This window comes from Scleropages formosus, chromosome 18, assembly GCF_900964775.1.
Source record: "Scleropages formosus chromosome 18, fSclFor1.1, whole genome shotgun sequence".
In the NCBI taxonomy this organism is placed as follows: Eukaryota; Metazoa; Chordata; class Actinopteri; order Osteoglossiformes; family Osteoglossidae; genus Scleropages; species Scleropages formosus.
In genome coordinates, this window is record NC_041823.1 from 12,892,672 (window position 1) to 12,909,524 (window position 16,853).

The 16,853-nt window shown below is 40.8% G+C and overlaps 1 protein-coding gene across 2 annotated transcripts; it reads right to left on the reverse strand.

Moving 5' to 3' along the window:
- Positions 1-471: 471 nt before the first annotated feature.
- Positions 472-14,515, reverse strand: efhb (EF-hand domain family, member B). Of its 2 annotated transcripts, none has more exons than XM_018740667.1 (13): positions 14,344-14,515; positions 13,822-13,884; positions 10,835-10,978; positions 9,587-9,767; positions 7,857-7,967; positions 5,360-5,474; positions 5,090-5,173; positions 4,932-4,999; positions 2,758-2,912; positions 2,137-2,341; positions 1,605-1,799; positions 1,031-1,212; positions 472-668 (listed from the first exon to the last, which is right to left on the reverse strand). In XM_018740667.1, exons 1-13 carry the CDS (start codon positions 14,410-14,412, stop codon positions 522-524), a joined length of 1,719 nt encoding a protein of 572 aa, XP_018596183.1. In that variant the 5' UTR covers positions 14,413-14,515; the 3' UTR covers positions 472-521. The 2 variants fall into 2 exon arrangements, with proteins under 2 accessions (XP_018596183.1, XP_018596182.1); XM_018740666.1 differs by having other exon boundaries at positions 1,031-1,236.
- Positions 14,516-16,853: the final 2,338 nt, after the last annotated feature.

The window sequence follows — 16,853 nt, forward strand, 5'->3', positions numbered from 1 at the left end:
AAAAGCAGCTGATGTATCACCTTTGGACACTCAACTAATTTACCATCAGGACAGTTACTACCAGGTTTACAGGAGCTACATAAAATGAGTGAATTTGAGTGAGTGGAGTGACCCCTGTGTGCGGTAACAAATACTTTGCAGTCTGTCTGCTGTAACTAATTGCCACCAGTTGAATAATGTAAACTGTATGTCTGCAGTGCTATTACTGTAAAGTAGAGCCTTGTTAATCAGAGATTATTAATACAGATTGTAGCCTTGCAAGGATGTGATTTGTTCATTTCCACATGCAGTACAAACTGTTCTAAAAACCAACCCACTGATTCTTGATGCATCCATCCTCTGACAGAACACAAATAACACCAAAAATTAGTATATTAACTCATGTTAATATGAGGCCGCCACTATTAACAAAAAAAAAGCAGACGATTGTGACGGTTAAGCAATGCTGAACTGACAATATATCACTCTCATTTAATAAAGCTTTAAGAAGTTCATACAATGTTTAACAAAAGAAGAAATGTTTAATACGCTTGAATTTCCTTTAGGGCATTCCTGAAGCTCTCCACACAAACTTCTCCTTTTGGGTGTCTCATGGACGCCAGCTTCCACGCCTCCTCAAACAATTCATCGTGAATGGTAACATCTGCACTGCGGAAAATCTGAGCAATCTGAAACAGAAAAGGCAGCAGTTGGCGATTTGCGCTGGAGTACAGCGGTGCTAGGGGTTGTGTCCAGGTGCGCTCAGCTACACACCCTACTTGCACAATTTCTTTTCAGCAGATTAAAGCTGTCAACACATATCACTTTGTAGAGCTGACACTCCTATCCAAACCAAAGACCGCTTTTAGACATTAACACAGCTGCATTTTGTTCTCGCTAATGTAAAAATATTATTAGTCGTTATTAGTCGTGTTCATAACATCATGCATCATGTTCTTAACTAATATGATAATTGAAATGCCAGAAAGCTCAGAACTGTGGCAGGATTAACAACCGTCTTTCAGCATGCCCAAAGCAGCAGGGCCGGTACCTCCTCTCTGGTGCGGGAGGCAAGGTAGTGCTCCTCGTAGACTCCTTTCAAGGAGGACCGTGTGGGGTACAGCAAACCGTAAGCTGTCGACTGGTCCCCGTAGTTCGTCCAGTCGCCAATGCGCTTTATTTGCGGGGCTGTCAAATCCGTGCGTACGGTGGGGATCCCATAGGTGCGGACATCTAAAGAAGAACATGAAAAGTAGCCTACGGTTGGGGGAAAAAAAAAAAAAAAAACACTGGTACGTGGTCCTCTGGAGGAAAAACATGGCAGATGCAATTTACTTTGGCTCTTCAGCTTCCCTCCAGTCTCAGCTGCTTCTCAGCTGCTTTTTCTGATGTTTGGCCACATGTGTGCCGCCGTTCTTATTTACACGGCATCTGATTTGCATGGCATGCAAATAAATTAGAATGCTATTCCAACGTTTAAGATGTTCTGGAAGGATTAACGGTGTATGATTTGACAGTATCAAAAGAACTTCGTTTTCCGTCCTAGAAACATTCCAACAATATTTAGGTTTTTTTTTTGGTCTAAGAAGCAGTGGAAGGTTTTAGGTGTTTTGCTTTTTGCTCACTAGCAGTGGAAGGCCCACCCACGACACCCTGTATCAACGGTGAGGATGTAACAGCATGGTGCACTGCTGTTTTGGGCTGGGGAAGAATCCTGGTCGCCTTCGGTCCACTGGCCACATCCACTGGCTTCGGGTGCTCCAACTTGCGCGGTTCACCCAACGCTTCGAGGGAGACCTCCGTGTCACCCGTGGCTGCAGCTGTGTGAGCACGCACGGGGCGTAGGGCAATGCAATGATGCAAGTAAGTTTAGGGGAGCAAAAAGACCGCATCATTTTCCACATAGAAGTCTGGTTTAGGTCACAGAACTTAATTCTAAACTAAACTAAAACTGGAAATGCGCTGATTTTTCTGAGTTACTGACAACTTGAAAGTTTGAAACATCTCAGAACACGCGTCACGTTCTGACACGTTTTAAACATTCAAGTTGTCAGTTAACTCAGAAAACCGGCACATTTCCAGAGTGCGATACCACCATTAAACATACTAATAGAACTGAAATTTTGAACTCATACTGTTAGAAATGCCGCTGTTAACCTTTGGCGCGAATCTGCTCCACCAGCTCAGCCGGTATCTCTTTCTTCCAGTTGAGGACGTTTGTAAATTCCATGAAGTTTATTTGCCCGTCTTTACTGTCCTCGCAGAACTCCACTAGGCTCTCGAGAACTGGCGTGTTGAGGTCAAGGTTAAACTGGAGACAAACATTGTGCAGGTCTTTCTTGTCGATGAAGCCCTGGCCCGACTGCCAATGGAAAAAAAAAAGAAAGTTCATTGTGTCACCTGGCTTTTGTATTCATTTATTCCTCATGATTATGACCATATTTTCAAATTTGTTCATTGCTGTGTGTAAGCATGTTTTGCTGGTTTTAAGTAATTCTTCATAGTACAGAATTAGTTATCCGAAGCCATTCCCACAACGCACAGAACATAATGTAAGATATATCATGCATGGGATACCAGTGTATCAGAGTACACTCATATGTGCACATATTTACTCACATAGCTATAAGGAAATAATATCCTTCTCTAAATATGAAATGATGATGAATTTTCTTTCTGTGGATAGTACATAAACCATACAGTGTGCCGTTCTTGTGGCATCTAAAAGTTTGAGACGGAGATGTAGATTTGCGGCCTTCTGCAATCCCGGGTGAGTACCTTGTCATAACGACTGAAGGTCTGCAGCAGGGCGCTGAACTTGTTGAAGTTGGCCTTCTTCAGATCTTGGCGGACAGCGGTGACCAGGGACCACCATTTATCGGGGTCACTCGTGTAATCCGCTGTCAACGGTGAATTCAGGAGGTCGCCAACACCTACGGTGACGGGCAGTTAACGCAAATGCAGAGTGTTTGAGTGCCACGCAGAATTAATTTTGCAGTGAGCAATCTGGGTGTATCGAAATAATTTTGTGGGAAGTGGAAATCGGATAGTGTCTTCATCCTACAGGGATGCAAATACGATCATAGAAGATTGATTTTGCGTGTGAAGTAGTGAGATGTTTGAGAAAACAATACAACGGGGCTGAGCAGAACGGCTGGTATGATCGGAAGCGATGGCTGGTATGATCGGTGAGAACAAAATAGAGAGCAGTGGAGTTTTTTTTAGAGAGAATTCTGACTATCCTGTTGAAGCAAAAGGAAGTGCGACAGATAAAAAGAGCCTTCCCTAGTGCTTTCGCTTGGAGCTGAAACAAAGAACTTTACTGTGCCTGTCTGTGCAGCCGGCAAAACCAGGCTCTAACGCATATGGTGATTTTGTGCCAATTACAGCGGCACTCGTCGCTCAAGTCTTTGGTGAATGCAGAAAGGTTTTGGTTGCGTTGTACTAAAGAAAGCAAGAAAAGGGGAATTTGTAGCAATGCCACTGCACTGGAAAAAGCACCTCGAATTTAACAAGGTGTTGAATGACACTCTCAGGCATAGTCTTGCATGTGGATTCTAGAGAGAAGTTACACCAGAGTATTTTCTAACTCACACACCCTGAAGCCACTTGTCCCGAGTGGGGGTCGTGGTGAGCCAGAGCCTAACCCAGCAAGACAGGGCACAAGGCTGGAGGGGAAAGTGGACACACCCAGGACAGGACACCAGTCCATCGCAAGGTACCCCAAGCAGGACTCAAACCCCAGAGCCACCAGAGAGCAGGACCCAGTCAAACCCGTTGTGCCACCACACACCCTCATGCAGTTCCTTACTGAAAGTGCAATGACTTTAGCTATATTCACCGGAGAACGTGTGTCCATAGAAATGACAGCAAAGGGGGCACTTTAGCTTAGAGCAGCTGGCAAGGTCTACAATGTATAGCTCATGCTGCATTGTGTATCTGGACCCTCCGCTTCTTTTTCTGTCCTGGTTGCATCCTGTTTGCCCTCTTCTCTCAAGATAGTAGTGGACACCTTTATATGAAATCTTCAGTTTCTTGGCAATCTGACACAAGGAATAACCTTAATTTTGAATAAACTGACAAGTTTCTTGAAAAAGCTCTTTTGTTTTGTCCATTTCTGAACCCAGAAATTAACTTTAGGAATGCCAGTACCTTGCAAACCCAATGAAAGATAATTTACTTGCTTTCTTTAACAGAATAGAGGGTTTCAGCTGTGCTAACATAACTGCAACCGTCTTTTGTGAAAAGAGTTTACCATTAGGTCACCGGAGTCTTCAGACACTGGTGAAAATGGGGCTTGCAGTCATATGTGAATAATAAATTATACATCAGTCATTTCAAGCAATCATAGCCATTTGCAACATTAGTAATGATGTATTGGCTATATTTTAAAATAAATGTAATGATACCTTGATAAAAAGTATCACTTCTTTCTGGGTGATTCTAAACTATTGAACACTAGCATATAGTAGCTTGCTAATACATAGCAGATATATAGCAGAAATGTGGACTTCTCTTTTAAGATGGGAGGAATATGTTGTATATTTTTGTTCATCTGTGATACCCATAGTTATGACACTGTACATGACAGGAAGAAGATTACCATGAACGAACAAACATCGCAATGCTAAATTAAGCTGAGCAGCCCCTGGCATTCCTTTGTGTCTAAATACAGAACTGTAGAGATGCACAAGGATGGACTTAATGACAGGACATACGATTATACAAACAGCAGACAGATGGAGTAAGACTCGACAAACTCTAAACATATGTCAGGTCCGTTTGTAGGCAAGGAGATTAGTCCAGCAATTTGCAGGTACACCTCGTTTTCTTTGCACTCTGCTGGCTACTTGTGAAAGTGCAGGCTGAAGACATGACAACTTGAAATAACTGAAATAATCTGAAAATTAATACGTCTAAAATGGAACACTGAAGATAAATCATGTACTTACCAAATCCGTCAGTCCGAAACAAAATTCCGAACGTGTGATTTTCTGGAACGTTCATAGTGTCAGCAATTCTGTAAAAAAAAAAAAAGCTTCTACTGTAAGAAATGTGAACGTTCTCTCCACTGAACGTCGTAACGTACAAATGGCGGCAGCTGACTTACGGGTCATGGACTTTTCCAATCTGTGGCTGTGTCCTCTCTCTGAAGTCATCGCATTGCTTTGACACCAACTTCCCATCACTTTGCCTGTGAGGACAACTTATACTTACAAACTGATTCCAACAGCAGAGAGTAGAGATTTCCTTTTTTTTCGGCAATGATTTCTACAGAGGTATTTCGTTTTTCCCAGCATGCCTTGCGACTTTGGGATCTTGTGCTGTGTGTTATGGCATTAGGCCAGCGCTTCGTTCGAAACAGGTAATAAGCCCTTACAGCCACTGTAGAGACCCGGCCGCCTTCCGTCCGTCACTGTAGTTGGGAGTAGGAACCCCAAAACGATGGTCCTTCCCAATGCGGCTCCAGTTGTACTTTCTGTCAACACGCTCACCTGGTTGTGATAAATTGTGTTAAAACTGCTACTATTCTCTGATCCGTATACTGACACCAATCTCTTATCATCCGTATGCTCGTTTCTTGACTTTTTCTGTCTTCTTAATTTCAAACTTTGCATATTAACAGATCAAAAATATGTGCCACTGAGCAGAAATGGTAGAAATGTAGAAGTCCCACAGACTTGACAGCTTAAAACAACTTCCTTGATTCCATGGACTCCACTGTCTCTACAGCAAAAGAAGCAAATTAGCCGGTGACCAATAATCTCTGCATACCTTTTACAAATTTTTTGTCTCTCTCCTACCACCTCCCTCCATCCTTACTGCATCAGATTTTGCCTCATTCTTCAGGCACAAATGAGACAAGATTGATGCCACCATCAACAGATTTTCCAAACCACACTTCCCCTTTCACTCCAAAACACTCAGAAAGACCTCATTCCCTGTATTCCGACCCCCCTCCAGAAACAACACCTGTGACCTCCAGCTCTCTCACTAAACCACAACCGCCCTCCACTCCTTCTTCTCTTTTCAAACATTATTTCTCAACAACTCATTACATTTATTTCATACATCCTCTATTCCTCACTTTCCTCTGGTTGCTTCCCATCTGCCTTCAGAATTGCACAGATGCCACCATTGTACAGGAAACCTTCTCAAGGCCCAAACTCAGTATAGAATTGTAAACAGGTCTCTCTGCTCCCTTATCAGTCCAAAATTCTTCAGAATGCCTTTTACAATAAGTTATCCTCACTTCTTCCCCAGATTATGTCCTTTATGGATATCACATCTTGGTTCAAGCTTGTTCATTCTCCCTGGACTGCACACACAATCACTTCAGTCTACTTTTTGACAGTGCTGCATTTGACATCATCAACCATCTTTCATCCTCCCTACCTTGCTAGCACAGCTTTATATTAAACAATCATCATTGAAATGATCTGAATCTTACCAGCTGGTTTGATGAATCTCTCTTTCTACATTGACATTTGCTTAGCGGATGTAGTTCCAGAAGGCCACTTACAATTATGTATCACTTATTAAACATAGTCATTTTTACCAGAGCAACACGGGATAAGCACCTTGTTCAAGGGCAGTACAGAAAGGGGAGGGATTCAAATCCAGGACTTTCAAGTAAAAAGGCAGCAGCTCTAACCACAACACTACCTGTTACCTCTACCCCCACAACTCTCTCAATGGGTGTTCCACAGAGCTTGGAGCTGCACCCATGACCTTATTTGTATTGTTACCCTTGGCTTGGTAATTGTCTCTAACAGGTTCTCCTATCATTGCTATGCAGACAACACACAAGTTCTTCCTCCCTTTTCCCCAGTTCCAGTGCATTGCAGCACATCTATGACAAGCCCACCTTTATGACCAATCTATAACTCGGGATCTTTAAGAATAAAATCCTCCCTTGAGTAGCTGGTCTTTCCACTTGTTGAGAACTCTGCAAAACTGTATAATTTGCTCACTTTGCCTACATTGTCAGTCAGTGTCTCTGGATTAACACTTGACTCGAATCCTTACCACTCTCAGCACACTACAGCCACAATTTGAGCTTGCAAACATCTCTTTCCAACATTTGTAGAATCTGTCAGTACCCCACAAGAGAATCTATCCAGCTCCTGCTCCAAGCAATGGTGATGTGAGCCCTAGATTATTTCAGTGTTCTCCTCCTGTCATGTCTTCTTGTTTCTGCCATCAAGCTTCTACAGAATGCTGCTGCGTGAGTTGTTTGACCTGCCAAAGCATTTCTATGCATCTTATCTCTTTCCACTGGTTTGCTGTGGCTACCCATAATCAAGCTGAAGAATCTGGTTACAGTCGACAAAACAGTTAAAGGATGCACCCCTATACTTACAGAACCTGATCAATCCCTACACTTCATCAAGATCACTGCGCTCCTCCAGTTCTGGCTGTTTCACCCATTCACAACAGGTCCCAAAATTGAAAGCCTGCTGGTTGTCAGTCTTGGTCCCGATGGGTGGAATGGGAATGAACACCCTCTCTCCCTCAGGACTCCTGAATCCCTCCCAGCATTCAAGAAGGGTCTCAAAACTCATCCTTTTCAAACCCATTTCTCTCCTCATCTCCAGACATCTTAGTAAATTAATCTAACAACATCTGCTGCAATCAGTGTATGTTGTTATTTGTTCATAATTTCTACAGGCAGCAACTTGACTAATGTCAAAATGGCGATATCAAACAAGCTGTGTTTTGATAACCATGTGTCTGTATCTAAAGCTTTCCATCTGTTCTACAATACACCTTTATGTACTGAGTTGCACGTTGCCTTGCAGAACTGTCTAAACAATACACAAAAGTAAATTTACTACTCTAACTAAAACCAGAATCAGTGTTTGTACTGAACTTACCGACAAAATAAGCATTGTGAGACTTGATGTAGAGCTGGTGACCTTCTTCAGCTTCTTTCTCTACCTGCTCCACAGTCTTTGTGGGATTAACAATCTCACCTGCATTTATAACTACACAAAGAAGAAAGTCTTTAAGAAAGAATCATTTAGAAGAATATTCCAGGTTAAATCTCAAAAGCATTGGGTCCTCATGTTACAAATGTTCAAATATTTCTCCTTTTATCTATTTTTAATTTTATTTTCTTCACCATTTCTTGTTTTCCTAAACGTGTTTGTTGGGGAACAAACATCAAGCTTATTTGTGCATGCAGTTATTCAGGTGGTAATAAAACACATCCAAAAAGGTGGAATGGCAGACCAGATTAAATCAACTCCTTTCTACAGCTCATAGTGTTTCAAAATGTTTGACAATCAACAGCAAGATGAGAGACGGAGCACAAATGTATGGGATAAATCAGGCAACATTAAACAGAATTTTTTTTTCAGTAATTTAAAGTCTTTTTTTATTTTAATAAAACTGAAAGTTAACAAAAATGTTAAAATACAAGTCTAAAGTATATTTTTTATTATTACTATATCCAAGAATTTTATAAAACCTGGCTGCTACCTTGCAATCAAAGGGCACAAGTTTAAGTCCCCACTCCCAGTGCAGTAATTTACAGTACTGTACTTGCAGTACTTACCCTGAATTGCTCCAGTAAAAACTACACAGCAATATTACATTTACTCTTGTTTGCCTTCCTAAGCAACTACAATGTTCAGCTGCCTACAAAAGCTTACCCCTTTATACAGCTGGGTAATTTTACTGGACCAATTTAAGATGACTATCTTGCTCAAGGGTACAATACCTAGAGGTGAGACTCAAACCCACACCCTTCAGAGCCAAAGGCAACAGTGTTCACCATGATGCTACCAGCTCCCCCATGACTGCTTTACTTCAAAAGCCACAGATCTAACCACTCCACTCCACTAACTTCTATAAATTGGTGAACTTAAAGCAGTTTTGCGTACAAACCTGATACTGTTAGATGCCTTTGAAAAAGGTGTCAGCTAAATAGCGGTTAATAATAATACCTAGCAGAGTGTGGTCTTTTAGCTTCCATTTATACTGGTTCTTTTTCATGAACTTTTGATGAACAAGCAGCATCGAGTAGGAGTTTGTGGCGATAACATTTTTAATTTTAATAATTTTAACTAAGTCTTACAAAGTATTTTCATAATAGTTATATCCAAGATCTTTACAGAACCTAACCCATAAATAAACTGAGGCAAGTCTCTACTATTATGCTTATATGTACTGAAAAGAAAATACAGAACCTAGCCTTTGAATAAACTGAGAAACGCCTGTACTATTAAGATTTTATTGATTGGGATGTAGTGGTTGGATTTACAAACAAATCAACTTCAAGTTTTAACTGTGTTTGTAATATGAGGACCCAGTAGTGCAAGCAATACATACACAAACAATAATTCATACATTTATAAATCAGCTGTAAGTCTCGCACAGCAAATTTTAGGTGTTACAGGCTATACACTTAGAATAGATAAAAATGAACAGCTTTAACCAATTTTAATTGTCAAGCATTTAGTATAAAGTGCATGAATTATGCTGAGTGTACATCACTCATGTTTAGTACCCTTTCACCTCCTATTTATGCTTTTTAATATCACTACATTTTCCTATACATTATATGACAGATTTAATGACTTAGAAAATCAGTTGAGCTCACATTGGACAGACTTTACACCAAATGTAGTTCTCTCAGTGTCCAGCCCTTTAGGCAGCCCAGCACTCTGGTCATGCGATCTCTCGAGTGGAGCATTTTTGCTGCTAAAATAGACAGCTTCCTGTAGCTGCTGCCATTTCTGTTGATAGAGGGTCTTTGGTTTTGGGTTAATTACTAATCCCCCCTGTTGGATGCAAAACACAAAATGTTTATTACTTCACACTCTACCACACATGACCTTCAACAGTAGCATGCAATATGCTCTAGTCTTCCTGGTTATATAATCATTGAAAATTTTAATTTATGCACGGCAGGCAAGAGTCACACCTGGTCTGGTATGGGTTCACTAGGGAATAACAAGCACCAGCACCTGGGCCGCACCGGCCCATTCAGTTGGCTCAAGTGACACTTGAGAACTCAACGACTAGAGAAACTATGATTTTTGTGTGGAAGGGAGAGACTTATTAGCAACTGTGCATTTGATGTTAAAGTGGCTTTCCGGTTTGCATGACTTCTTAAGAGATGTCAGGTGATTTCTTTTAATTTCTGATTTGGTTTCGAGAGCAAGAGGGTGCGGTGGCACAGTGGGTTTGACTGGGTCCTGCTCTCTGGGGGGTGTGGAGTTCAAGTCTTGCTTGGGGTGCCTTGTGATGGACTGGTGTCCTGTCCAGGGTGTGTCCCCTCCCCCTCCAGCCCTACACCCTGTGTTGCTGGGTTAGGCTGTGGCTCCCCGCAACCCCGTATAGAACAAGTGGTTTCAGATGATGTGTGTGCTATACTAAGGAAAACAAACAAATTCCAACAAATTCAGCCATGACACTCCCCAAACCCTACACACTACTGGGGACTACATTCTTATTTACAGCAATAGTACAAGGTACAATTGTTAGAATACACAGAAATATAATAGAATCCTTTACCACAGGAATCAACATTCCAACCAAGTTGGTTAATCTGTAATAGTTAGAAATTTTTAAAAAGTGTAATTATCTCTGATTTATTAAGTAATGTTGTCTCATGTAACTAAACCACATTGACTTATGTCATTACACATATGTAATATGTAGTTTCACCAGGGAAATTAATAAAAATCTGTACAAGACATTATTGTGATCTTAACTGAAAGGATTAAAAGGTGGGTATATCACTACAGAGGAAATACTCTGATCTTACAGTCCCAGGACAAGTTCCTGGAGCTCTTGTAATTTCACTTTCAAAAACTTCTGCTGCACTGCAGTTAGGACAACTCACTGGTGTGGAGCCCTTTGTTCGCAAGCCATGGATCAGAGCGCTGGCAACATCAGGATCGTCAGCCTTCCCATAAAAAACGCGGATCTTTCCCGGTTCTGGACGCGTCGTGTTCAGAAACTTCTTGATCACTGGTGGAGTGACAGGCTGCAAAATACAAGCTTACTTGTATAGAGACTTACTTTTGGGGGGTCTAAATGCAGACCGAGTGCATTCTCACTAAGGTGCTGTACAAATGAGCTTTATACAAAATTACTGAAGCCTCATCTTGACTCATCTTTGATATTTCTACAGAAAAACCATATGGAACATCAGCACAGTTAAAGATTAAAAAAAAGATTTCCAGTCCTGTTACCTTCAAACCTGATATGTGAGTATGCTTCTTTACATCCATTAAGATAATAACTATGTTTAGCTAAATAAGTTGCGTTGTACTGGAATGGGAAAAATGAGTTTGAAAAGTGATATACTGTTGAAAAAGGAGATAATCATGAGAGGTGGGTAGTAATGAATTACATTCACTGTTACTTGTACTTAAATATTTGGAAAAATTATACTTTCCAAAGAAACGGGGGGCCCAGTGGCACACCGGGCTTGGCCGGGTCCTGCTCTCTAGCAGGGCAGGGGTTCAAGTCTCACTTGGGATGCCTTGTGATAGAGTGGTGTCTCATCCTGGGTGTGTCCCCTCCAGCCTTGCACCATGTGTTGCCGGGTTAGGCGCTGCTTTACCACAACCCCGCTTGGGACAAGCAGTTTCAGACTGTGTGTGTGCATGCATGTACTTTTCAAAGTGTTTGGAAATTATACCTTATTATTATACATTTATGTCACCGTCTTCTACTTACATTTTAGTTTTTCGCATTTAATGCTTTAACTTTCTCTTCTTAAAACCAGTCAAGTCAGTCCAACAGTGAACCATTTAGTGTTGCCTCTTCTGTTTCGGCTTTTGTCTTTGTGGATTTCATTGGCCATTACTGCATCAGTCACAGTCACTTTTAAACTATTAGCAATACTATTAAAACTATTAGCAATGATATTATCTCCTCAGTGTCAGCTGATTTCTATTGATTTCTTTGGATGCTGTTGGTTATCATAGTTGGTTGGTTGGTTGGTTGGTTGGTTATGAGACCAGTCATTACTACTGATAAGAGTTTAAAATTGAGTTTTGGCTTGACGAACAACCTAGTTCATTCAAGTGCACCGGACTAAAGAAAAGAAAAGTTCATTTTGTTTATTAATTATTTTTTTTCTATCTTGTGAGAGCAGAATTTTATTAAGAAACACTTCAGTGATTTTTAGGAAGTGTTTTCTTTTTGGTGAGTCACTCCTATTTAACTAGTTTTAAGCTTATCTGAAATTAACTGCAAAATTCATGCACGTAAAAACATTGACTCATTTAAACAGCCAATAACTGCTCCTGAAAAGTAGTACGTGAACACAATTGTAGATCTAAGTTGCACAAAGCTTGGAATTATGTTAATTTCTGTTAATTGATATGTTGACTAATATCCTAATTGTATGTGCATTGTAAACAAGAACCAGTCATGGTCAGCAACATTATATTCTTTGGAGCCTAATATTATTTAATTCTGGTGAGCTAAAGCTGCACCCAGGTTATGACAAATGTTCAATGATAATGATTTAAGAAAAGTTTGAGCATAAATTCTGTGCACTTATTTCCCATTTATAGTGATTTATTTTTTATTGTAACTTGAATGTTGTGAACTCATTTCCCTAATTTTATAGTAAAGCTGGATGGTTTCTTTATACTTTATTTTAGTTTCTACTTATGGAATACCACTACTTTCCATTGGAACCACCAGTCTGGTTATGTGGGGTTTATCCAACCTAAAAGGTATAGCGGCTAAATACCCACCCTGACCCACAGGCACAATGAAAAATGTACTGGCTACTCATCCATTGTAACTCTAAAGGGTATGCTGGTTACATATTAACCTGCACTTCACCTGTGTTTTCATCCTTCTCTGCCAAAGTATGCCATGTTTGCTGTACATAACTCCACACCCTCTCTAAAAAACATGACAGTAAGTTGTTGCTTTTTTCCTGTTGTGTAGCTGGCTTGATAATTATAAAGACTATGAAGACTTGACAGCTCTGGAGGACGAGTTTGACAAAGTTTATACAATGTGACTGGTCTACATTTTTTTTTAAATAAAAAAATGAATATGCGTATCTGACCTTTTTCATTTTTTATTTCAATAATTTTACTTTGTGCTTTTATTTTCCCAGTATGTGGCAGGAATAATGTAGCAGTTACAGGTAAAATGACCTTTAAGTTGAAGGTTCTCAGTTCAAATATTTTTGTAGCATAAATACCAGTATGAAAAATGAGTAAACAGTTGTAAACCGCTCTATATAAAGGTGTCAGCTAAAATGCAAATGGATAACATAACTGTTTGGTCAGGACAGAAGGTAGTATAACAGTTACAGCCATTGTCTAGCACACAAAGTTGTGAATCCCTGCTCCTGCTATAGTACCTTTTATCAAGGTACTTACCCTGAAATGACAAGGTAAAAACTACTCAAATATGTAAATGGGCAATTCATAGGGAGCTTAGTGAGTGTACAAATCTACCATTGTAAACTGCTTTGGACAGAGGTGTCAGATATATAATGTTTAATGGTACTTAGTACACTGCTTTTTATTTGATTGCTCCAGTTTATGTTTCATTTTACTGGCACAGCAGGTTTAATGCAATAAAATGACATATACTGTTTTCTATTCAATGTTTAGTTCATAAGACTAAACGGTCTGGTCTAAATCAAATTAACCTTACGTTTGAGTAGTTTTTAAGTAAATGTGTGCTTTTCATTTTGTAAGTGTACTTGATTATTGTTTTTTGATAACCCACCTCTGATTATAATAGATAACAAAACTCTTTTTGTGACAGGTTTTACCTGATTAGTTTTATTAATAGTCTAAGAGTGTCTTTAAAGATCATCAGATCACAATGAGATGATAAATTTACCCTGGGTGTGACCTCCTGTAGAAAACCCTGTGATCTGTCTTCAGTGGGTAACGCTTTCCCTGCCTGGGTATTTTTGGAGAGGGGGCAAGAAAACAAGTCTTGTTAAAAAACAATGTATAAATAAATGCACTATTATGCCAGGATGATGATACTCATTTTTCATAAATCAACATATTTTATTGTACCTAAGTACATTTCTGTATTGCTGAATGAATATCAATGATTAAGAAAAAACAGTAAGGCTGTATTTAAAGTTAATGTACGCGCAGGTAGGTATAATTATGAGGACTGTTACAGTCAGTGGGGTTAACGTAAGGAAACGTTATTATTGATAATGGTTTTATTATAGAGCTGTATCTGTAAAAGTACAAGTTCCATGAACCTAAGTTCATTCAACTGAGTACAGTGATAACACGAACGTTTTACATTAGCAATGAAATATCCTTACAGGTTAGCTGGTATAACTATAAATTAAAAGCGGATAACGGAAGTGATATTTAATAAGTGAAAAATGTACGTTACCGCTCGTATATCTGGGAATCGATCTATGACTCTCCGGCGATGTGTAGTATTTCGCTCTAGGTGCCTCATATTTCGTGGAAAAAAAGTCACTTCTTTCGTCGTTTCAAAAGGCAATATAATTAAAAGGCTTCAAACGACCTGCTCAAGTGACCATAATATCCCCACAGTAATGGAATCCTGCTCGAGTTTAAAGACACGTAACTAAGCAACGAACGATACGAAACTTTGCGTATCTTCCGGTGCTTTGGAATAATAGAATCCAGTGACGCATATAGTATGTTTACATAATCATATGTCTTCCTTAGTTTGCCGTGAGAGCCACATATCATATGATATGTACTAACCTGAAGCACGTGTTAGTATAAAAGAAACCATTAAGTAGCGGTAACTATAGGAATCGTTCGGTGCTTTGAGTCTGACTTTGTCAGGAGACATGCCAGCCTATGACACAACTTTATGCACCCTTTTATTGTTTTTTTTTTTTTTTTCCTTTCCCCACCCCCCAGAGGAGATAATACTGGCATACAGTAATATTGTATACCTTTTTCTCTGTTTCACATACGTGGCACCAATGACATTTACATATCTACACCATAATCTTACATGTACACCAACTTACTGTACAAATATGACACATAATAACTTTCCTAAGAAAAACAAAGTGAGCTGCCTTAATGACTATCGCCCAGCGGCACTGACCCCCATTGCAATGAAGTGCTTTGAGAGGCTGGTGCTGGGACACATTAAGGACACCATCCCAGACACTTTGGACCCACTGCAGTTTGCCTACCGCCACAACAGATCCACTGAAGACACGATATCACACACCCTTCACACCACTCTGGCTCAGCTGAACAATAAAAACTGCAATGCAAGGCTATTATTTGTGGACCATAGCTCGGCATTTAACGCTGTCATCCCAACCAAGCTGATCCAAAAACTACTAGGGCTGGGACTGAGTGCCACATTGTGCAATTGGATCCTGGATTTCCTCACCAACAGACCCCAGCGTGTGCGGATTGGCAGAAATACCTCCTCCCCACTGACCCTCAACACTGGCACTCCACAGGGAAGCGTCCTGAGCCCAGTGCTGTATTCCTTGTTCACATATGACTGTGTGGTCAGTCACAGCTCCAACACCATCATAAAGTTTGCTGACGATACCACCGTTGTGGTTCTGATCACCAACAATGATGAGACGGCCTACAGAGAGGAGGTGAGGCTCCTGGGAGAGTGGTGCCAGGACAACAATTTGTCTCTCAATGTCAGTAAAACTAAGGAGCTTGTGATTGACTTCAGGAAACAGGATACGGTTCATGCACCCATCTACATAGGAGGGGACGTTGTAGAGAGGGTCAACAGCTTCAGATTCCTAGGGGTCACCCTCACTGCCAAACTCACATGGTCTGAGCACACAGCATCATCCATTAAAAAGGCCCATCAACGTCTCCACTTCCTCAGGCGTCTGAAGAAAGCCCGGATGTCCACTACAGTCCTCAACACTTTCTACAGGTGTGCCGTGGAGTCCGTCCTCACAGGGTGTATTACATCCTGGTGTGGCAGCTGCTCCATACAGGACAAGAAAGCCCTACAGAGGGTGGTCAAAACAGCTCAGGGAATCATGGGCACACAGCTACCAGCACTCGAGGACACCTACACCACACGCTGCCTCAGAAAGACGATGCGCATCATGAAAGATCATAGTCACCCCGCTCGGGCACTTTTCTCTTCTCTGCCATCTGCAAAACGGCTCAGGTCTATTCGAACCCGCGCTGCTAGGTGCAGGAACAGCTTTTACCCCAATGCTGTAAGAGTATAGAAGACTAACAAATGTGCCACCTTTTGTAACTAGAGTTGTGCTCCTCCTTCCAAGCACATTGATAAATTACACTGTCACTTTAAGCATTCTCATGTTCTGAGTTCTCTGGCTGTCTACTGTTATTTATTGTTATTATTGTCACCATAGGGGGCGCAGTGGCGCAGTGGGTTGGACCGGGTCCTGCTCTCCAGTGGGTCTGGGGTTCGAGTCCCACTTGGGGTGCCTTGCGATGGACTGGCGTCCTGTCCTGGGTGCGTCCCCTCCCCCTCCGGCCTTACGCCCTGAGTTACCGGGTTGGCTCCGGTTCCCCGCGACCCCATATGGGACAAGCGGTTCAGAAAGTGTGTGTGTATTGTTACCATTATTTATTGTTATTAGCATTACTCATTGTCATTGTTATTCTTTTGTGCAGTATTTCTATTGCTTTTGTCCATAGTCTGTGGAGAAGCATTCAAGAAGAATTTCATGATACTTGTACATGGTACTTGTACCTATGACAATAAACTTGAAACTTAACTTGAAACTTAACTTTATGCACCTTTTAGTGGTTTGGCATAAGAGAATCCAAAAATATACAGCAGTAAGCTTGTGGTCTTTTAGGCCGCTGGACAATTAGGAAGTATAATATATAATAACTGTACGTGTCATTGGTGGTTGGGGATGGGAGATTCTAGTAACGTGTACGTACATT

Bases quoted from the DNA above. Each gene is read 5' to 3' on its own strand.
- efhb (XM_018740666.1), bottom strand. From the start codon at position 14,412: ATGAGGCACCTAGAGCGAAATACTACACATCGCCGGAGAGTCATAGAT. The intron at 9,768-10,834 runs GTGAGTTGTCCT...TGCATCCAACAG, and splicing joins GAACAAAGGGCTCCACACCA to GGGGGATTAGTAATTAACCC. The intron at 669-1,030 runs GTACCGGCCCTG...TTTCTGTTTCAG, and splicing joins CCTCCCGCACCAGAGAGGAG to ATTGCTCAGATTTTCCGCAG.